Source organism: Castor canadensis, chromosome 5 (assembly GCF_047511655.1).
Source record: "Castor canadensis chromosome 5, mCasCan1.hap1v2, whole genome shotgun sequence".
In the NCBI taxonomy this organism is placed as follows: domain Eukaryota; kingdom Metazoa; phylum Chordata; class Mammalia; order Rodentia; family Castoridae; genus Castor; species Castor canadensis.
This window is the reverse complement of record NC_133390.1, coordinates 84,961,706-84,985,062: the sequence shown is the minus strand read 5'-3', so window position 1 is coordinate 84,985,062 and position 23,357 is coordinate 84,961,706. Positions and strand designations below refer to the sequence as shown.

At 42.3% G+C, this 23,357-nt stretch overlaps 1 protein-coding gene across 7 annotated transcripts in view; it reads left to right on the top strand.

Annotated features, from left to right (window-relative positions):
* Vps8 (VPS8 subunit of CORVET complex) overlaps window positions 1-23,357 on the top strand; it is a 309,569-nt gene that overhangs the window by 272,347 nt on the left and 13,865 nt on the right. For 5 of the 7 annotated variants that reach the window (XM_074073616.1, XM_074073619.1, XM_074073614.1 and 2 more), the window contains one exon: window positions 2,976-3,029. The exons of the other annotated variants lie outside the window; for them this stretch is intronic. In XM_074073616.1, the coding sequence (XP_073929717.1) occupies window positions 2,976-3,029 (54 nt within the window). The remainder of the gene's footprint in view (window positions 1-2,975; window positions 3,030-23,357) is intronic. 7 annotated transcript variants of the gene reach the window in all.

Here is a 23,357-nt window from a genome sequence, read left to right as displayed (position 1 = left end):
TTTTAAAGCAGGGCAATGGAAATGGTCAAGCTTGTGACAACATTTTTAATGATTAAAATATTTAAAACAATCAAAATGTTCTAAGAGCCTACAGTTGTTTAAATTAGTTATTGTGTATCTGTACAATGAATTAACTGTTTTGTAACCAAGAAAAATCACACTGTAGAAAAATATTGAAGTCAGGCACTGGTGGCTCATGCCTGTAATCCTAGCTACTTGGGAGGTTGAGATCAGTAATATCTCGGTTTGAGGCCAGCCAGGGCAAGTAGTTTGTGTGACCCCATCTCCAAAATAACTAGAGCAAAGTGGACTAGAAGTGTAGCTCAAGCAATCTAGCACCTGCTTAGCAAGCACAAAGCCCTAAGTTCAAACCCCAGTCCCACCAAAATAAAAAAAAAAGAAAAAGAAATATATTGATGTGGTAAAGTAAATATTAATGTACAACATAAAAAGATCACAAAACAGCGTTATTCCAAATGTAAATAGTTACCACTACGTGGTTGGATCGTTAATTTTATTTGCTTTTTTTGCGCTTTTATAGTTTCTAAATTTCCATTCATGTACATGTATTCCTTTTATAATCAGAAAAATTATGGCTTGTTAAAAAAAAGCGAAGTGATAAGGAAGGTATTCCTGTTCCTTTTAAACTTCAGCTCAAGGGGATCAGGAACCAATGTAAAGATCAGTTAGAGTTGAATCAACATGGGTCGTAACACATGGGTACATGAAAGCAATAGTGGGAATCTCTGTATAGCTATCCTTAACTCAACTAGCAGAAACACTTTGTCTTCCTTATTATGCTTATGTCTTGTCTTCAACAACATTAGTGATAAGGGCAGAACAGGACCTGCCTGGAACTGGGCGGGGCGGGGGGGGGGGGAAGAAGGGTGGGAGAGGGGAGCAGGGTGAAGAAATGACCCAAACAATGTATGCACATGTGAATAAATGAACAAAAAAAAGAGATTATATACACAACTTTTAGCAATTAAAAAATAATTAAATAAACTACAGTTCAGATTGATTAAGTCAGGAATCATTTTATTAGCAAAGATCAGCATTATTAAGGCCATAGCTCAGTATATCATCCATGTGTCCCCACAGCTGGCGTCTGCACACCTGGATTTAAAGTGTCTCTTTTAAGCTTCACTGCCTGAGGCATTTCTATGAGGAATCCTGTTAAATGAAAAATAAGACCTTTCATGAGGGATGCTGAGCCATTTCTGTTACCACATCAAACGCTCTCTGACTTAATCTCCAGAGAACAGCTTTCTCAGATAAATTGTCCCTACCACATCTAGTTCTTGGCTTGTTTTAAAAAGTCTGCAGATTCTTTCATGAGGTCATTTTTTAAGCTTAAATATCTACATTGCTTTGCAAATCTATTCTCTCCCTTTTCAAAAAGAGCATAGCAGGAGTTAAAATTGGATCACTTTTTGCAAGCTACATCATACATCTGGAGTGAATTCCAGAGTATTAGTGTCATGGTATGTTACAGCAAGGACTGTCAAGTCTAATTTTTGCAGATCTGCTAAATCTGAAAGGGCAGTCTGGACAGGCAGCAGTTTTGATTCTTGTAGTTATTCTTAGAGTCAGGGAAAAAAGCACAAAAAAGCCTGCAATGTGGTCTTCCTTGAGTAGAGATATGGCAGTGGCAGGAAAATCTTCATTTACAATGAAGGACCTGATAATTAGTCTATTGGGCTGAAAGAGTCCTGAGATCTTCAGTGCAGTCACTCTGTACTTAACGTCTTTCTCCATCATTCTGGACATAGACCAAGCTACCTATACTAAGGATTATAATTTTCTCTATCAGTTAATAAATGGGTACTCTAATTTCATATATTAGTCTCTGAATACTTTTTATGTGCTAGAATTCACTGAAGAAACAATATGGATTTGAAATTTTCATCATGGAAAAAGATTTTATAAGAAATTCAATCTCTAATAGATACAATCCTGTTGGTATTTTCTATTTCACCTTGGGTCCATGTTGTGTAAGTTCTGTTGTTTAGGAATATGTCCTTTTTATTTATGCTATAAATTTTGTTGATCTTTTCAAAGAACCTATATTTGGCTTTGTTAATTTTCTCTGTTGCTTTGTTTTATTTCTATTTCATTGATTTCTTCTCTTTATTATTTCCTTCCTCTACTTAGTTTAGTTTTATTTTTGATGTCCCCTTTTTAGTTTCTTCAGTGGAAATGTAGATCCTTTCTTTTAAATCTTTCTTATTTTCCAATATAGTATATATAGCTATAAATTTCTTTCTGACCAATGTTTAGCTATATTCTACATATTTCTTTTCAGGTAATAATTGATATAAAGTATACATAAAGTGTACAAATTTGGCAACTGTACACATCCATGAATCCATCACCACAATCAAGAAAATGGCCTGTCCACCACAATCAAAAATTTACTCCATTCCCTGGCAAGCACTTGTCAGCTTTCTGTCAGAATAGATTCATTGGCATTTTCTAGAATTTTAGGTAAATGGAACTATAAAATATATACACTTTTTTACCTTACTTCCTCTATTCAGCAAAATTACTTGAAATTCATCCATACTATTATAACAGGAGTTCTTTCCTTACTGACCTCTGCAAGAAATGCTGACCATTGCTTACTGCCTCAGTTGATTAACACCAAAGTTCAATAGCCATTTTAGTCTCTCACCATTTGATTAAAACCAACATGGACCATTTGTTCATTTTTCTTACCCTAATCATACTTTTATCTTGTGTAATTACTGCCTTTTTGATCTCCAGAAAACTTTCAAAGGAACTTAACATAAAACCTATTGTTAAGAACAACCTATTGGTTGTTCCTTTGAAAATACCTATTTTACACCAATTGTAGATTAATATGGTAGCTGCAATATTGGTTATACCAATTTTACTTAAATTATTTTGAATGTGGGTAAAATAAAGCTAGGCCAAAACTAAAAAGTTATTGAAATGTTTGCCTTTATTTCCAGGTAAAGATGTCTCCATCATATCATCAGTCTAAAGGGGATCCTCCTGCTAAGAAAGTGAGTTTTAAAAGCAAAAAAAAAAAAAACCCAATTATTCCTTCTGTATGTTTATTCTCTTCTATTGAGCAACCTTCTCAAAACATCTTGACATGTGTGATCATGTTAATGCTCTTGGGTTCTTTCTGATTGGATGCTTTAATCACATAGTGCCAGGACTCCTTGCTTTTTCACAGAAGTCAGGTGGGGTTTGGGGCTCAGCATCAGTCTCCTGACAGCTGTCAGTGTTCTAGAACTGCCATCCTCTATGCCAGGCATGGCATCCTGGTATCAGCAAGTGGTAGCAGATGAAAGATATTCTAAGGGGAAAGCCATATCGTTTTTCTTAATAACATGCTTTACCTCCAGATAGTTGTGCCTAAAAAAAACTGGCCAGAGAAACTAGCATTTCAGCATGTGCCACAGAAGAGGTCCTCAATAAATGCTTTAGACTCAACCTGTCATCTGTGCCACTTCAGTTCCTTGCTTGGCCCACCCCACATGGGCTATGAGTCCTTTACCTGAGCTGTGCTCAGATGATGGCAAGAAACCCTTTTCTCTATCTAACAGCAACAGGGCAGTTGAAGCATGTAAACAGACTGACATTTCTGTTGTGCTTTCTTCTACCATTTTTCTTTCTCTGATAGTTGAAGCGTTTTCTTTCTTTGCTTTTTTTTTTGTCAATTTCAGCCAGCATCCATGGCAGCAAAGGATGGTAGAACAAAAATAACTTGCTGGTTCTGTTGACTAACAGCAGGTTTTAGCTTCAAAGCAATGTGCCCAAAGCAGGTCCCTTTTGTTTATCTGCAAATCCCAAGACTTTTTCAAAAGGAAGAAGAATAAAAACACAATATATTGTCTGACAAGTGCTGTAACATGCTGTACATGAAAATCTCTTGCACTTTTGTCAAAGCAGCAAGGTCAGGCAAGACCCAGGCAATGATTGTTGCTTCTCAGCAACCACTGTAATGTGAGGAGCTAGAGGGAATCTGTATTAGTCAGCTTCATGTTACTGCAACAAGATACACTGAGATAAACTACCTATGAAAAAAGGATTATTTAGCTCATAGTTTTGGAGGTTCAAGTCCAAGACCTGGTGGCCCCATGGGTTTGGGCTTCTGGCAAGGGTTGCTCATCATGGCACATCATAGTAGCAGCACACATTAAAGCAAGTCTTCACATCATGAGCCAGGAAGCAGAGAGGATGAGAACAGGGTCCCACAATCCCTTCCCAAGGGCATACACCACAGTGACTAAGGGGCTCCCATTAGGCCCCACCTCCCAGAGGTCCACAGCAACTTTCATCACTGTCATTCCCAGAGGCCAAGCCTTAAATGCATGGACCTTTGGAGTACATTCAACATCAAACCATAGTAGACCTAAGTCATTTAGTGTCACTCAAAAAACATATAAGAAAATTAGAATGCAGAGTGAAATTGAGTTTTGCTTATTTTATTTTATTGGTGGTACTGGGGCTTGAACTCAGGGCCTCACACTTGCTAGGCAAGTGTTCTACCACTTGAACCACTCTGCCAGCCCATTTTTATATTGGGTATTTTTGAGATTGGGTTTCTCAACTGTTTGCCTAGGCTGGCTTCAAACTGCAATCCTCCTGATCTCTGCCTCCTGAGTAGCTAGGATTACAAGCGTGAGCCACCAGTGCCTGGCTGGAAATTGGGTTTTGTATAAGTTTTCCAAATGTAGCCACAGGACACATTTCTAAAGTAGAGATTAAAAACATGTGCTTAGGATACAACCAAGATTTACTCTTCTACTTTATTATTGTTTGAATAACCCTGAATAACTTAGCGTCTCTTTTTTCCTCCTATGTAAAATAGTGATGCTCCCTCTCAGAATATCCCTAAAGATTAAATGAAATACTTTTTAAGTGCCTAAAACTTGGCTGTAACACATAACACGTACTCAAGCTGTTGTTGGCACTAATATTAAAACACCAGTCTCCCAACTCCTAAGCTTATGTCCTCCCATTTTATCTTGCTACTTTTATTTATTTTTGTCCACCAACAAGTATTCCTTTAATCTTGACATGAGCTAAGCACTGGACTAGTAGTGAAAAATATAGTCATTGTTCTCAGAAACCTCAGTAGTCAGTGGGAAAGGTACCCAAGCAAACTTAACAATTGCCATACAGCTGAATGCATGCCACAGAAGGTGCACAGAATGCTACCACCACCAAAAGAAGCCCTATCTTGAAATGACTGAGCAATTTAGTACAGCTTTTATGTTTTTATGATAAAAAGCCCAATGAAAAACTTTGAGGAATGGCTAGCTGCTCCCCTACAAGCTTGTTATCATGTTCTAGTAAAAGCAAATTCTGGCACACCTATAGGCATTTATTAAATAAATACTCATGTGGAAGTATGTTCTAGCAACCTATTTTTCATGCCTGGTAATCCTTCAGCTCTGTCATTTTGGGTGTCTGACCATCATCAGAGATGTGGCAACATTACAATCCACTTCAGACAACAGAAACTTCTAAGACATAACTGGACAAAGGTAGCCCCAAGTAGTATTCCTAAATGGTCAAGTGTACACTTACTCCCTCTTCATGCAAGAGTTGGGGCTATCTCTAAAGTGTTTTATCCAATCTGTATATCTCAAATACCTTTTATTAATGAGAGTCCATCCCAATACTGGCCATACTAAATAACAAGCCATTAATTTCACCAATTAATGCTTTTGGGTTTTAAGCTAATTCACAAAATCAGTAAGTAAAAAGCTGGGCTTTGGTAGCTGTCTGTGGGAGTGCATGTTAGCTAACTGCTCCTGAAATATAGACTTAATTAGGGCCACTGACTGTCCTAAGTTGAAGCCTAAACTAAATAGCATGTACTTATTATCACACTCTTTATGGTGTCTATAGTTCCTTTAACAACATATATCATAACAGGTGCCTACCCCAGGCTAAGGGTCAAGGAAGGCTTCCCAGTGGAAGAAAAGCTTTGTCTAGTCTCGAATAATAAGAGAAGAGGTATTCCAGGAAGACAGGATGAGTACAGCACTTGGGAGGGATTGAGGGTGGGCTGTGTGATACGAAAGCATGAGGAAGTCTGGTGAGAGGTAAATGGAGATCCAGTTTACAAATAGCCCCAATCTGAGGAGGTTGCTTTTTATCTTCAGAATGAATTTCCAACAAATATAAATTTTAAAGGCAGAAAGGCCAATTAAAAGAATAGGACAATTATCCAGGCAAGAAAAAAGGTCCTAACCCTGTGTTGATTGAGCAAACAGATGGCATAAATTCAAGTATTAGCTAGTTTTCTCCCAGAAAACTCTCTTCTAACACCCTCCCTAAGTCTAAGTTAATTATCCTTTGAGCTCACAGCACCCTCAACTAGTCTCTTCCAACACACTTATCTTGATGTGTTGAAACTGCCTTTTTACTTAAGGTATATCACTCATTAGTCATTGTTGCTGACCCAGGCTTATACTCTCAGCATTGCCATTTCCTTACTGTTTGCTCTGAATCAGCAGTATCCTGTGTGAGATTTATGTGAAGATCAATGGAAACTTGCACCACGTTATAGCTTCCCTAGTTAGGAGTGTATGTTTGTGTATGCATGTAGACATCTGCATTCTGGTTCTCCAAACTCTCACTGACTGATAGAAGCAGCAGTAGTGTCTATTGAACAGTGACTGCCAATGTACATGTGTAAGAAACACAAAGGAAGCAGTATGTTCTTGATCTAGCCAGTCTCTTGACCCATACCTGAACGAGGTGTTTAGTGACTCTGCTGCCAGCATTGGCCCTGCCAAGAGCTGAGTTCACATGCTGAGGAAACAGGAGCAGTGCTCTGTAGGGCTCTGCTAACTTACATTACACATGTCACACATAACAGTCACTTTTCAGGATCTCACTGTGCCATTCTGCTACCACATGTCAGAACATGTTGGCACATTCCACAACACATAGCTTTCCACAAGCATTTTGCTGGAAATGTTTATTGTATAAATATGTATAGAATATAAATTTGTATATAATGCTTATTTCATGTATATAAAATTTTTTCTGGAGGGGGTGGGGCAGTACTGGGGTTTGAACACAGGTCTGTGCACTTGCTAGGCAGGCACTCGCCCACTTGAGCCATGCCCCAAACCCCCCCAAATTTCCCCTTAATTTTCTTTAACTGATAGCTTCAATAACAAAGTTGAAAGATACATATGCTTCCCTAGGACTTTTTAGTTTTTGATCATAGATGACCATAAATTTAAAAGTCAGGAAGCACTGTTCTCCCTCTGATGAAAATTAACACAAAAGTCCATTACAGTGAGCACCATAGAAGAGCTCCAAACTGGAGGTGTTGACAGTGGTAAAAGTGGATTTCAGGAGCATAGAGTGAGTTGAAGGCACCATCAAAGACCACTTGGCTGTGATGCATTTCTTCTTGACTAGTCTTGACTATTAAAGAAGCATCCACAAGGAATTTTTGTAGCGATGTTGGTTCTGCTATATAACACAATCACCAGAGAAAGTGTTTTGTCATAAAGCTGGATTAGAAGCCTGACTACACTTCTGAACCTCTCCTGGTGCAGATCAGCTTTCTCTGCAGAAGCCAGGAGGTCCAGGTACTCTGACTGTAGACTCCTCAGGCTACCAATGCCAGTGGGAAGTCCACAGTTGATGTTCTCCTCAGAAAAACAGGACAATGGTCAGTGAAATACATAGTTCTTCCTCTCAGCACAACCAGTCAGTGGGTGACTGAACTGGTGGATTTAATAGCCAACCCTCTGAGAAACTGGTTTTCAGTTTCTCAATGGTCAGGTATGCTATAAAAATTTGGAGCTGGTTTTTCTTATTGCAAATGTTCTGAGTAAGGTTTTTATAGCACAAATCCTAGTCTTGCCACTCATGTCAAGAATGTAGATAGCTACACTTGCTCATGGTTTTTACTGAATTGCAGGTTTTTTTGGAGGGGAAAAGCCTTACCACTGTTTCCATAACAACAGGAAAGCTGTCTACAGTGTTTCAGCTGACTGACCCCAAGAATGACTGGTTAATAGTTTTGGGAAAGTCAAGTGAAACATGAAATGAAGAAGGCACTGAGATAGATACAGCCTTTTATGTTTCACCTTTAACTCTTTCCTGCAGAGTTGGGAGTACTCATAAACAGCCAAATGGCATTCCTTAGTCGAAGTCTATGCTTTTTCTGTAGAATGTTTGTCATAGTAGGATTTACATCCAAATGTAACCTTAGTACCTCTACTGATTTACAAAAAAAAAAAACACATGATTTGATCGTTTTTTGTTTTTTTATGTTTTGGGGGTTTTTTTACATGAGCTCATTTGAAGGGCTCAGGAAGCCAGGTGCAGTTTTATACGAATGAGAAGAAGTTGGGGTCTAGTTGTCCTCAGTCATCTGGAAGGCACTGATTTGGAAGGAAGCACCAGCATTCTTAATAGTTCAGAGGCAGAACTGGTGGTACCTGTGGTAGCCATTGTGTAGATGCTGCCTTGGCTTGGTAGGAGTATTTTGTAATGTACCATGTTATAGTTAATAAGCCAATATTGATACATTACTACTAACTGAAGACTGTGATTAACATTGCGGTTCACTGTGTTGAATATTCTGTGGGTTCTAACAAACATATAATGGAACATATCCACCATTATGGAGTTATACAGAATAGTTTCACTGCCCCCCAGAATCCCTGTACTCCACCGGTACATCCGTCCCTCCCTCTCCCCAAACTTTTGGCAAGTACTAATCTTTTTACTGCCTCCATATGTTGCCTTTTCTAGAATGTAGCCCCTCCAGATCAGTTTTTTTCACTCAGCAATCAACATTAAAGGTTCCTCCATGTCTTTGTATGGTTTGATAGCTCATTTCTTTTTATCATAAGTAACATTTCATTGTCTGGATATAGCATAGTTGGCTTATCTGTTCACAGATAAACAGGTTTCTGCACTTGTGCATAAAACTACAATAGTTATCTCTATGTAGGTTTTTGTGCAGACATAACTTTTTAGGTCATTTGCTGGTTTAATATGTTAAAACTATTAGTCAGTTTTCCATCACTATAACAAAATACCTACGAATATAAATTTATAAAAAGAAAAAGTTTCTTTGTGTAAATATGTTACATATAATTGTATTTCTGTTATAGGTTCCAATGTTCTGTTTTATAAATATATATAATATGTGTGTATATATATATATACAATATATATATATATATATATAATTTTATACAATTGCTCTTAAAAATCATTTACAAGAAGAAAGGTTCCAATGTTCTGTTTTATAAATATATATAATATGTGTGTGTATATATATATATATATATACAATATATATATATATATATATATAATTTTATACAATTGCTCTTAAAAATCAGTTACAAGAAGAAAGGAGAAAAATATGCATTTATATAGTATCTTACAATTACATAATTACCTTTTCGACCAGTTCTCCTTGTTTGTTTTTGGGTTTTGTTTTTTGTTTTTTTTTTTTTTGTTTTTTTTTTGTTTTTTTGGTGGGACTAGAGTTTTGAACTCAGGGCTTCATGCTTGCAAAGCAAGTGCTGTACTGCTTGAACCACACCTCCAGTCCTTTTTGCTCTCATTTTGGAGATGGGATCTCACCAACTGTTTGCCTAGGCTCCTTGTACTTCTGTCCTCTCCATCTAAGCCTCTCAGGTAGCTAGGATTACAGGCATAAGCCACTGGACTCAACTCTCCTTGTCTTTTTCATGTGGATTTGAATTAACTTCTGGAGTCACTTGCTTTCATGCAGAAGAACTGCCATTAGCTAAGTCTGCTAACAATAGATTCAGTTTTTGTTTATCTAGGAAAAGTCTTTACTTCACCTTCATTTTTGGAAGATAGGTTTGATAGATATAGGATTCTTGGTTGACAGGTTTTTGTTTGAGTATTTTGAATGTTATTCCATCACTCTCTGGTCTTCATTGTTTCTGCAGTAATCTTACAGTGTTGTGGCAATATAGTCAGAAGAGAAACCAAGCAACACTCGGAGGAGTGGAGAACTCAGATTTTAATTTTTACGCTAGCGGGCCCAGACGTGTACCAGTGTCTGAGCCCTGTTCAAAGGATTTACAGGATATTTAAAAGGCAGTGCAGGGTATCAGGTTACAAGGAATGTGCTCTCCCATAAAGTAGGGCTAGTACTGGGTTAGAGACCTGAGGTTTAGATAAGAGCGGTGGGAGGAGGCCTGCTTTGGAAAGTTTATTTACAAGTGGAGACAAAGGAAGGCAGGAATGGGTGGTTATCTCTGCATGGTGCCTTTCATCTTGGTCCCAAACTTTTGCATGGCTCTAATGGGCAACTCCTTACAGCTCTGTCCAAGGTTACAGCTTTTAATTGACAGTTTACCATGTTTTACAACCCTGTTTCAAGGCTATCTTCCTCTTCAACAGGCTCATTCTGGTTTTCACTTGTAAATGACTAGTGGTTTTTCTCTTGCTGCTTTCAAATTTTTCACATTATTCTTTACTCTCAGCATTTTTGTTACAATACTTCTATTTTATTTAGCCTTTATTTTTATTCTTAGAGTTCATTGAGGCACTTGCTTAGGCAGCATGTCTACTAGAGTTCACTGAGCTTCCTAAATGTGTGAATTATTGTTCAACAAAGGTAGGAAATTTCAAACAGAATTCTTCAAATATTTTTCTCCTTTCTCTCCTCTCTGGTACTCCCATTAATCATTTACTGTGTTGGCAGTGCTCCATATTTCTCCAGGGCTCTGTTCATTTTTCTTCATTCTTTTTTTTCTCTCTCTCTTTTATAGATTGCATAATTTTCTATTATCCTGTCTTAATAAGATTACCTATTGAGAATCTTCTATTGATCTATGTTTATTAATTCTTTTGCCAGTTCAAGTCTACTGTTGAAACCCTCTAGCGAATATTTTAGTTCAGTTGTTAGATCTTTTGACTCCAGAATTTTCATTTGGTTCTTTTTTTTAATATATATTTGTATCTCTATTAATAATATTCTCTATTTGATTTAATATTGCCATCATATCTTCTTTTTAATCCCTTTAGGTTTTTTTTGTTTGTTTGCAATACTGGGGCTTGAACTCAGGGCCTACACCTGAGTCACTCTACCAGCTCTTTTTTGTGAAGGGTTTTTCGAGATAGGGTCTCATGAACTTTTAGCCCATGCTGGCTTTGAACCACGATCCTCCTGATCGCTGCCTCCTGAGTAGCTAGGATCACAGGTGTGAGCCACCAGTGCTCAGTCCCTTCAGTTTTTTGAACATATTCATAGTGGCTATTTTGAAGTCTTATGTTCAATCTGGCATCTGATTGCTCTTGCATGCAGTTTGTGTCACTTTCGTGATCTGGGGTGTGATTACACTGTTGTTTCTTTTGGTGCCTCAATTTTTTCAATGGAAACTGGACATTTTATACAAGGTATACTCGATAACTGCATCCCATGCTCCCAGGGATCATTATTATTTGCTTGTTTATGTTTTTGTGACAGGCAGAGTTAATTTTGTGAAGCCTATTTTCCTCCAGTGTTAAGCTTTTGACACTGCTCCCTAGGCAGGTATAGCCTTCTGGGAAGCCACTGACACCCTGGGATGACAGGGTATTGTCTGGACTCTTTCTGTTTTTCTGAACACACCCAGCTGTTAAACTCCATCAGCTGCCTGCTGATTGCTCTGTTGTTTTCAACAATGCCCTAGGACAGAAATTGCTCTGCAAGCTAATCTAGTCCAACTTTGCTTCCTTTTAAGTCAGTTTCTGAAATCTGGTTTTGACCTTTCTTCCTGCCTCATGAGGGCTTCTCACAGTTGCCTTTTTCCTCATTTCTCTTCTGCAAAGTAGCCAGGCTACCTTATGGTGGTAATCTTCGTTAAGTCAGTGAATTTCCTCTGTGTTATCTTTCACCCATTGTCCTTAGAATATATCTTGAGTTTGAACTTCTCCAAGCTCAGCCCCAGAAGTCAGTTAGTTTGGGAAGAGAACAGAAGCTATCTGTTTAAGAGCCTGCTCCTCCCTCAAGAAACAGTCTCTGAGCCAGGGCTCTGGAGGGAGCTCTAGGTAGGGACAATGGCAACTATCTCTGAATGTCACTCCCCTCTCCCAGGAGCTGAATGCTCTTGGAAGGAGAGAGACTACAGCCTATGGTCTTCTTTACTTGCCTGTACTAGTCTGGACCCACTGCCTTACAAGCCCAGGATTTTCAGTACACAGTCCCCAAGATAGAGCTTCCATTCCGTAAATTAAGTTCTTCCCCAAAAGAAGGGAACCCCCACTACCTCTGAGCTGTGCTCACCTACAAGTTAGCCCAGCAGTGGTAGCTGAAGACAGGATGAGAATTGAAGGAGTCCCCTCCTTCTGGGAAGAAAACCCTCCTACTGGATCTTGGCAGAGAGGGAGCCTACCGTTCTTATCTGTAGTGGAGTCTCCACCAGTCTTTGTTGCATGCTGGTGTTGAGGGTTCTTGCCTTCACAGGCTCGAAGGGAGCTGATTGACTCGTGGGTCAGCATACAAAGTAGGATTTACTAGAGAAAGAAAAGGCTATAGCTAGAGCAGTGTAGCAGAGCCCAGAAACCGGTGGTTCCCTGCTCCGTGAAGGCTTGGGCTTTTTTTTTTTTTTATTATTCACATGTGCATACAAGGCTTGGGTCATTTCTCCCCCCTGCCCCCACCCCCTCCCTTACCACCCACTCTGTCAAAAGGCTTGGGCTTTTTATGGACACTTTAACTCTGGGTTAGGTGGCTCTTTCCATTGGCCTTGGAGTCGCCCACATGGGCTCTCTTCGATAATCTGGTCTGTTTGCCCCTTATGGGGAGAAACAACCTTCAGAGCGTTCTGTTTATCAGACCCATGGCAGATTTATGAGACCATGTAACTCCTTCTCAGGGTGCAGGGCTCATAGTGCTCTCCATGGAGGATGGGATACTGACTCACTCATCTGTCCTTTAGGTCCCCAGCCCCAACATTTTGGTTCAAGAACCACAGACAGTCATCGTTCTTAATGAATTCATGGATTTTATTTATTTATTTATTTATTTATTTATTTATTTTACAATTTTTCATTTGGCATTTTCCCTTGGGACTGTTTCCAGACTTTTAAATTGTTTTATTTTTTTCCTTTGGTTTGCAATCACATTGTTAACTTATGTTGGGGTTTGCTAACTTTAGAGTTAGCCCTGCTCTTCCAGTTGACTCTGTATTCCTCTTTTTATCAGGCTATCATTTTTGTTTAGGTCTATCTCTGTTAAGATGGGCAGAGACACAACAAATGCACATGCTACAGCAGTCATGGTGTTGAGAGATACTGAAGCATGGAAATGGGACACAAAGGTTTTTTGGGAAGCAGTGTTTATTAGCATACCAGCAGTGACTTAGCAGATTCACATCCAAAGGCCCCGAGAACAAAGGGGCATTGCTTTATCTACCCTTGCAAGCAGATTACAGAAGCGAGAAGCAAACTTTAACCCATATAGGGTTACCTGTAATTTCATTGGCTACTTCATCCTCAGTGCTACGTGACAGTTTTCAGGTTCTTAGTTTTTTTAAGTTTCAGTTTCCTGCCATGTTGTCCCCTCCTCCTCTCTACATAATCCCCCTTTTTGATGCTCAGACCCTTCTAGGGTCAAAGAGCATCATCCTGATTTAGGGGTTTGTATTTCCATAGCATCATTACATGGGTGGCTGTTTTCCTTTCTGTAGTGGCCTCCATAATGGTCTTGATAGACTGCAATACCAAGGGAACCAGTCAGGGTAATACTAAACATGTTCCCAAGACAAGAGCCACTGCCCCATCAAGGTCTTGAATCCACCCAAGGCAGAGAACCAACCTCCAAACAGGTCATTGGGATTCCATCCTCTCCACGTCTGGACAGGGACATGGGCAATCTTCCTCAATCTGTCTGTGATTTCTTCTGTGACCTTTCTTTCATCATCAATCTGTAGACAGCAGTTACTTAGATTGAATTTTCCATATACACCTCCCTCAGAGGCAAGCAAATAGTCTTAAGTCTAGGCAGTTTTGGTATATTGCATTACATACCTTTGTATGCTGTTGGGCCAGTATGTTATGGGCTTTTGCATTTTCATTAGTTATAATTTCAGCTACTGCATGGAGCCAAATAATATGATTGAGCATATAAATTGGGGTGTGATAGCTCAGGATCCATCTTCTGCCCAAGTGGCAGGACCATAATGTTGAATGAGTCACTCAGGAGGCCACTCATCATCTTTGCAATTTCCAATTTGTAAGACACCTGCCTTTTTCTACTTGCTCCTTCCTCATATATGGAAACTCCCAATTTTTCCCCTTGTGTGTTGAGGAGCAAGAAAAAGGATGGCCAAATTGTGCCTAGTACTCAGGACCCTAACCAACAGCTGGGTAGCACTGTGTAAGCTTGCTTCCCACAGATCCAATATAGCCCCCTGGGCACCTGTCAACCTATGTTTGTGTTGAGATTGTCCCAAGCTTCTCAGATAGCAGAGAAGTTGGTCAGTGGGTGGGGCTGGGGTTCCATGTGGTTTGGAGTTCCCCCCATTAGGTCCCCTGGCAGTGTCATTGTAAAACTTCTGTCCTAAACAAGTTAAACCCTACCAAAGTGGAGAACTGACCTTTTGTGAGGGAGCTACAGTAGCTCCAGATGATAGAAGTTTTTAGGAGCCAGATGCTCTTCCTGTAATAGGGGAAGGCATTTTCATTAAAGCGCTCCCATGGGTCCAGCTCCTTAACTTCCCATGGCCAATGGGCTCCCAGGTTGGTTCCCCCACAGGCATAACACGAGGCGACGTTCAGTGTCTGGGCTATGGACTTAACTATTGAAAGGAACAGGTTTTTGGTCTCAATAGAGATAGGAAACTCACTCTACAGCTCCTCATAGAAAGAGTGAAAGACTTGGTATGAGGAACTGTGTCATGGGTAATTGTGATGAGTTTGAAATGTAGAAGGGTACCAGGGTCACGCCCCTTTTCATTTATGTTTATACCTACAATACATCCTTGTTCCCATTCTGAGGGCTTAAGTATAATGAAATTTATGGGGTTACAGGTGCCAAGGATACAATCAGGGGTAGTTGTCCCCTTGCAGAGGAGAGCTGAGCATTCTGCCATCTGCCAGGTAGCCCATGAAACACAACTCCAGTAAGAGCAATAATTCCAGCCTGTATCATCACATGGCCAATTTCCCTAACATATATACTTACCATTCAACATATAGGCTCTCTCCCAGGCTAGACCTCCATATTCCCTGCCACCTTGACCTGTGGCCGCACATACATCAAAAAACACTGACACTGGCTTATTAGGGTTGAACACCTGGGCACAGTTAATGAAGTCCCTAATTTCCCCCCAGATCATGCCATCAAATCTCTGGACCTCCAACCATTGCTCCCAAGGGTGGTAGGTGGGGTTGAAGCAGATATACTGATGACCATGGGAGCACACCAAATAGGTGGTATGGTTGTGGGTACATGACCCAATAACAGTGCCTGCACAAAAGTAGTAAGTATGAAAAAACAAAGTCCTGGTGACAACATTTCCTGCCTGGGTAGTATGTATGGATAAATCACAGTTTGAGGTTTGAGGATCCCCAAGCAGAAAACTAATTAACTTTAACAAGAGGAAAACATGGAAAGGACCCGTCCTTAGGAAAGGCAGACAATTCCTCAATCTTCCACCATGCATAGATTAGTCAGTTTCTGGAGTGACGGAATGACTAAAGCAAAGCTGTCATCTTGCTGCCTGGAGGTAGCCGGAGGTTCTGGGGGTAGGGGGGTCCTGCTGAGGAAGAGCACAGGCATTCTGGAGGGTGATCTTGCATGGTGAGATTGGAACAGGGATGCACTCCCACTTGAAAGAGGTTGGCTTCACTCTACTGTGGTGGATCCAGGGAGCAATTTCTGCTACCTGGGATAGACAAGATAACAACAAAAGCGCCCTTCCAATGGGGTTTTAACAATTGGATATTCCATTCCTTTACCCAAATGGTATCCCCTGGTTTGTAAAAATGTATGGGGGTTGTCAGGCTAACAGAAAGTCTCTGTCCGACCCAGTTATTGATTTTTGATTGAGTCGACCCAAGAGCCTGCATCTATTGTCTTAAGGTGAGGTCCCCTATTTCTTTGAGGTCCCCTCATATACCCTTGATTAAGAGGGGTAGGCGTCCATAAAGGACTTTAAAGGGTGAAAGCCCTGTCCACTTTGTGGGACTAGACCTGATCCTTAGCAATGCCATGGGTAGTAACTGATCCCACTGTAGATGGGTCTCTTAACATAGTTTTCCCAGCTATAACTTTAGGGTCCTATTCATATATCCCACTTTTCCTGAACTTTGGGGGCAGTAGGCCATATGCAACTTCCAGGTGATTCCTAAGCCCTTAGCTACCAGCTGCACCACCTCAGATGGCCCATTTTCCAACACAATAGACATGGGTATCCCAGACCGAGGGATAATTTCCTTTAGCAGGCATCTGGCCACCTCCCAGGCCTTCTCTGTCCGTGTAGGGAAGGCTTTCACCCATCCCGAGAAGGCACAGACAAAGACCAAGAGATACTTGCATCCTTGAGCTTGTGGCATTTCAGTGAAGTCCACAATTAAGTTTTCAAGAGGAGTTCCACCAACGCTCTGCATCTGGGGTAGCCTTGGCCCTTGCCAGGTATTGTTTTTGGCACACAGGCCACATCTTTTGCACACTGTCTTACTTATTCTGGAGAGCTTGGGGGCATAAACATTTTGGGCCAGGGTGGTCTTGAGGGTCGTTTGCCCTGAATGGTTTCCCTTGTGGAACTGTGTGACAAACATGGGAGCCAGTGACTCAGGGATGGCAATGCCACTATTGGCAAACTTCCACCATCCGTCCAGCAGAAAGCTTCCCTTCTCAGCCTTGAGAAGGCCTGTTCTTGTGGTGTGTACCGTGGGTCCCATTCAGCTCAGGTACATGGGAGCAAGGCAACTGTTAGGGCAGTTGTGGCTGGTTCCCTCATGAGGGCTGCCTGTTTGGTCTCTCTTTCAGCTCTCCGGTTTCCTCGAGCAATTACTGCATCTCCCTTTTGGTGCCTTCTGCAGTGTTTAACTGCCACCCATTTAGGAGCCCATACAGCATCTAACAGTTCAAGGATCTCTTGCCCATACTTTATACTTTTTCCTCCTGAGTTAATGAGTCCCCCCCTCTTTATATAAGTCCCCGTGGACGTGAATGGTTGTGAAGGTATATTTAGAGTCAGTGTAGATGTTTACCTGTACTCCTGCAGCAAGCTGGAGTGCCCATGTGAGAGTGACAAGTTCAGCCTTTTGTGCAGAAGTTCCAACCGGCAGCAGGCAGGCTTCAATGCTGAGTCCAGAGTTACCACTGCATACCCAGCAAAGTGCATGCTGTCCCAGACAAAGCTTCTGCAATCTGTGAAATGCTCAATATCTGGATGGCCAATAGGCTGATTGGTTAGTTCTGGCCACTTGAGAAAACTTCATCCATAACCTCTAAGCAATCATGTTCCAAGGGCCCTGAGTCAATCAGCAATAGGGTGGCTGGGTTTAGAATCTTAATGACCTCCAGCTGGATGTGTGGGTTTTCACATAGCATATTCTGGTATTTGACCTTCTGAGAGTTTGCCAGTAATTTTCCTTATAGTCCATGGAGTCAGGACGGAGTGAGGAAATGGGACAGTGAGTTCTTGCCCTAGGGTAAGGTTGTCTGCTTCTGCACTAGGACAGCGGTGGCTGCCAGGGCATGCAAGCAAGACAGCCAGCCTTGGGAAACAGCATCAAGTTGTTTTGGCAAGTAAGCTACCAGACAATACCAGGAGCCTAGTAGCTGGGTCAGGACCCTGACAGCTGTCCCCTTTTGCTCATGGACATACAAGAAAAAGGGCTTCATAACATCAGACAGGCCTAGAGCAGGGGCATTTGTGAGTGTGAGTGCCCTCTTGATTTCTCTAAAGGCTTTCCTTTGTTCCTCTCCCCATACCAAGGGTTCCTGTCCTCCCCACTTTGTTGCTTCATAGAGGGATTTAGCCAAGAGAGAGTAGCTAGGGATACAGATTCAGCAGAAACCTGCAGCTCCCAAAAATTTCCTGATCTGCCAGCAGGTCTTGGGGGCAGGAATGGAACAGACAGCTTGTTTCCTCTCAGAGCTGAGCCTGTGCTGCCCCTGTGACAGGTGAAAGCTGAGGTATTTGATGGTGTTTGACAAATCTGGGCCTTCTGAGAAACTTTGTACCCTACCTCCCATAAAAGAGGAGACGAGTCCCTTCCATACAGTCCTCCCAAGATGGTCCAGCCAGTCCAGCCAGCAAGATGTCATCCATGTACTGGAGGAGTGCACAGCCGTGCTGGTCAGCTGAGAAAGCTTTGAGGTTGGATGCCAAGGCAGTTCCAAAGATAGTGGGGGAGTTTTTGACACCTTGGGGCAACCAAGTCCACGTTAGTTGTCCCTTTTCTCCTGTATTGGGATTTTTCCACTGGAAGGCAAAAATAGGCTTGCTCTGTGGGGCTAGGTGGATACAGAAAAATGCAACCTTAAGATCTATACATCTGGCAGAGTGGCTCAAGTGGTAGAGTGCCTACCTAGCAAGTGTAGACCCTGAGTTCAAACCCCAGTACCACAAAAAAAAAAAAAAAGATCTAAGCAAGTAAAAAACTTTGACTCAGCTAGGACAAAGCCTAAAAGCATGTAAGAATTCAGGACCATGGGATGCAGAGTGACAGTTGCTTAATTTACTGCCCAGAGGTCCTGAACCGACCTAAACTCCTCACTCTCCAGTTTTTGGATGGGTAATAAGAGGGTGTTCCAGGATGACTGGCATGGTCAAAGGATCCCATACTTTAGGAGTCTGTCAAGGTGTTTTTGAATTCTGACCTGGGCTTTTTGGGGAATGAAGTACTGCTTTTGGCTGATGTGGGTGGCCTTCAGTTTTATTTCACCACTACTGGGGACACATTTTGAGCCAGCCCTTGGGGGTTATCTTCAGCCCATACACTTGGAATCTTGAGGGGAAGATTAGGAATCTCAGGAAGCCTTCTCTCAGGGGCATAGAGCTGCTATTCCTCCTCTTGTGCAACTGTGAGAGTTAGTCTTTGCCTCAGGTCCTCTCAGTTTTAAGGCTGCTGTGCTGTCAAATCAAAGGTTATCTTTTTCCTCAGTTTACATAATAAGCCCCTGCCCATAAGGGCCACAGGGCAATCAGGGAGATAGAGGAATTTTTGCCCTACTTCATGGCTCCCAAGATTGCATTGTCTAGACACTAAGAAGGGGTGACAAGCCCAGTTCCCTGTTGCCCCAATAATAGTTGCATGCTTTTGTGAAATGGGGCCTACTGGATGGGTCACAACTGAGTGTTCTGCACCCATGTCCACCATGAAGTCAATGGGATGGCCCCCTATCCTCATTCAGATCATAGGCTCCTGAGGGCCCAGCAGAATGAAGCCTAGTCTGACCTATTCCTCCTCATAGCCTTTCAAGGCTGCCAGTCTGATGATCGTTTCCTCCCAGAGGCTGGCTCCCTATGGGTGGTCTGTTCCCTTCCCTCAACAACTCGTCCTCTGCCTCTGGTCTGGGAGGGGTGTCCTTCTGGGAGTCCCTGGCCCATTGGGGACATTCATTCTTCCAGTGCCTGTCCTGGCAACAGTAGGCACATTGATCTCGCCTTAGTTCCTCCCTAAAGCAGGGGCATCCCAGGGGCACTGATAGCCATCCATGGTGATTGCCCCTACCTCTGCTAGGACCAGCCCATTGGAGCCTGCTGACCATTCAACAAGGGCTGCAACCAGGAGGTCCACTTTCTTTTTCATCTTCCTATTGGTCTCCAGTTTTGCCTTCTGATCTCAATTGACAAAAACCTTTGTGGCCCCCTCCAAGAGCTGGCTGGCGTTCATTCCAGCAAATCTCTCCAGTTTCTGCAATTTTCACTTTATGTCCCCCTAGGCCTTGTCAACAAAAGCAGCATTAATCATCCACTGGTTTTCAGCGGCTTCCAGGTCAAAAGGGGTGTACAAGTGGAAGGTCTCACACAAATGTTCATAAAACTGGCTGGGACTCTTGTCTGGTCCTTGGAGAACTTCTGATGTTTTGCTCATGTTTATGGCCTTTTTCCCTCCTTCCTCATGCCTCCCAATAGTGCCTCCTGATATCGTTCAAGCCACTGGTAGCTTTGGTCATCATTAGGGTCCCATTGGGGGTCCTCCTCAGGAAAGTAAGCCTGACCATAGACTTGGGCATTTAAAGTGCCTGCAGGGGCATGATCTTCCAGCCACTCTAGAGCCACCAATGTTATAGGGCATCACTCTTCAGTATTGAATAGAATCAGAAGAAGCTATCAGTAGTCTGTACAGATAGGTTTGAGTTTGCTTGATGGACTACATTAAATCAATCAGAGCCTGAGGTTTTTTCCATGAAGGAGGGAGCATGATGTTTTCAGTTTAGGAGATCTGTGGTTGTAAAGGGCTGGTAGATGAATGTCCGCTCTCCTCATATTTGACCATGTTGGTCATAATATTCTGGGCCTTGGACCTCCCTCAGGGCCATCTGCAGGGTGGTAGGAGTCTGGGGAGAGGTGGAATCCTCACAGGGACTGGTTGGATGCCCCTGATTGAATGGGGGATGAGGGGTGAGAACTAGTGAACTTGGAGTGGGCATGAGGTCCATAGGACTCAGGGAAGTCAGGGGAGTTGAGGTCCCAGAGGCTTCCGGGCCAGATTTTACAGGTGTGACTGTCCCCCAAGCTTCCCCATCTGACGTCAAAAGCAAGGGTGCGAAACTGGGTGCCAGTGGCAGAGGTGGATAGAGGCACAGAGGGCAGTGGTGTGTCCTCTGCCAGTACAGGCTCCTTTGACTTCTCCCTACACTTGGAAGATGCAGCCACCCTAGCTACCATAATCCTACAGGTTTCTTCCAGACAAGGTCTTAGCCATGGAGGCTGGCTGAGAACTGCATCCTGTCAGCAGTCAATGTAGGGAAACCGATCTGGGTGCCCAGGATTCCTTACAATTACCCTATACTTCATTAACTACAGTCTTGTCTAGTGATCCTTCCAAGGGCCACCCTACACCAAAAGCAGGCCAATCTAAGTCACAAAGGGTCCTAAGCTTGCTAGGGGTTAACTTGACTCCATAGTCTCCATTAAATCACTTTTTAAAGTTTTTAAGCATACACTCAAAGCAGGGGGGGGGGAGGCCCTTACTCTGATTTCCACCCATTTCCTCCTGTTACCAGATGTCAAGACAGACACAGAGGGGTAGGAGTTTTGTAGGAGAGGTAAGGGGTCCTCTTCTCTGACACACAGGGAAGAACAATACACACCCCTTATCGGTGAGCTGGACACAGTCGCCCAGCCAGGAACTGCACCTACACAGAGACCTCACCACTTTGCAGCCCGGCTACATCTTAGACTCACACACACATACACCCCACCACACACACTTCTGCCCCACACCCTGAACCTGAGAGACATGGTTTTACCCCAAATAGGGCTACTCAAGTGTCTCTGGGAGGTGATCAGGCTCCCCTTCTGCCTGTTATTCAAACCCAGATTCTTACCAGTCTGACAGGCGGGGCTTCCAGTTGGTTCCCAGGTTTCCAGTTGGTTTCTCCAGGTTCTTTTGTGCAAATGAGACTCTCTCCCCACTGCACTGGGAGGAGTGGCTCCCTTCATCGGATCAACAGGTCTGTTGGCACCTGGCAGGGACAGCTCTCTCAAAGAGCCAGGGATGCTGAGTCCCGGAGACAAAAAGGTAAAAGGCACGGTCTCCAAATCCCAGATGAACCCCCAGAAATGTTGCAGGATATTCACTCAGGAAAAGGGGACACCAAGGCTTTTGGGGAAGCAATGTTTATTTGGGTGCCAACAGTGACTCAGTAGATTCACATCCAAAGGCTGAGCCCCAAAAATAAAGGGGCCTTGCCTTATATACCCTTGCAAGCAGATTACAGAAGCTAGAAGGAAGGTTTAACCCATATATGGTTCCTTGTAATTTCATTAGCTGTGGAGAGCAGATTGTGAGAAGCCTATGAGAACTGAACATAAGCAAGGCAAGATGCAGCTCAACTGCTTTTCCTAAGATGTTTATCTGTAAGCTGAGATTGGCACAGCCCCGGCCACAGAACAGCTGCTTCTCCTAAATTGTTTACATTCAGAGAAGCAGGAACGAAGGTTTCTCCTGTTACAATGTCACACCCCTCCCTGAGAACCACTGCTCCACCCTGTTTGCCACTGGATATAAAAGACTTTCTGAAGGAGGACATGAGGCTTTTTGATTTGGGGTGTTTGCCTGAGGCTTTTGCTTTTGGATTTTGACTTTTTGGCTTTTTGATGTGGGGGGCTTTGGAAGGGAAAAGAATTGCTGAAGGGGGAAAATGAGTTACTGAAGGGAAAGTGCTGGAGGGAGATTACTGAAGGTAAAAGAATTGCTAAAGGGAAATTGCTAAAGAGGGGTTGATAAAAAGTCTGCACCAAGATCTTTATACATAGGCTTTAGAAAAGCTAAGCTAGAGAAAAGCTACAGAGACCATGAGACAGTACAAGTCTGAGCATCCAGGCTTTAAGAAAGCTAAAGAGAGAAGATGAGACAGTGCAAGCCTGGGGGCAAAGACTTTAAGAGAGATTATGCTAAAGAAAAGCTAAGAGAAAGCATGGGACAGAATGAGTCTAAGGAAAAAGACTTTAAAGAATAGAAAAGAATTTAAAACAAAGGTTTTAAGGAAAGACTTTAGAAGCAAGGTTTTAAAGAACTGCAAAGGAATAAGGCCTTAAAGAATAACGATAAGAGAAAAGAAGCAGAGTAAAATGAAGAGAATAATAGAGAAAAGAAGCAATGAGGGTTGTGCGTCTCCACCCAAGCGCCCAACACCTCTGGCCCCAACTTTCTGTCTGTCTGTCTATCCTGTGTCCTTTCTGAATCTCTCATCACCACCCAGTTAAGCCCAGTTAGTTCAGTAATAACAAGGAAGTGAGAGGAAAAAAGCTCACTTCAATTGGCTGCTTCATCCTCAGTGCTACATGACCATTCTCAGTTTTTTTAAGATTCAGTTTCCTGCCATGTCATCTCCACCTCCCCACTACAATGGTTCTGGTAAAAATCATTAAATAATGTGCATCTCGGAGGAACGTTTTGTCATAATTGCTGCCCCAGAGCAGCATCTATCAAGACAATTTATATTCTTCTTAAATAGCTACACTTACACTTAGGTAATCAAAGAGTGGCACACTTCAATTACCTGTACGGAATAAATGCCTTGACTTTTTTTTTTTTAACAAGGCCAAATACTTGGCCAACAATAAGACCAAGGTTGAGGGGGAGTGGGCAGCTCTGACTGGCAATGAAAAGTTGCCACCACATTAAGCAACTTTCTTTGTAATTCTGCTTCCCGTAAAAATAAAACTTTCTGGATTTTT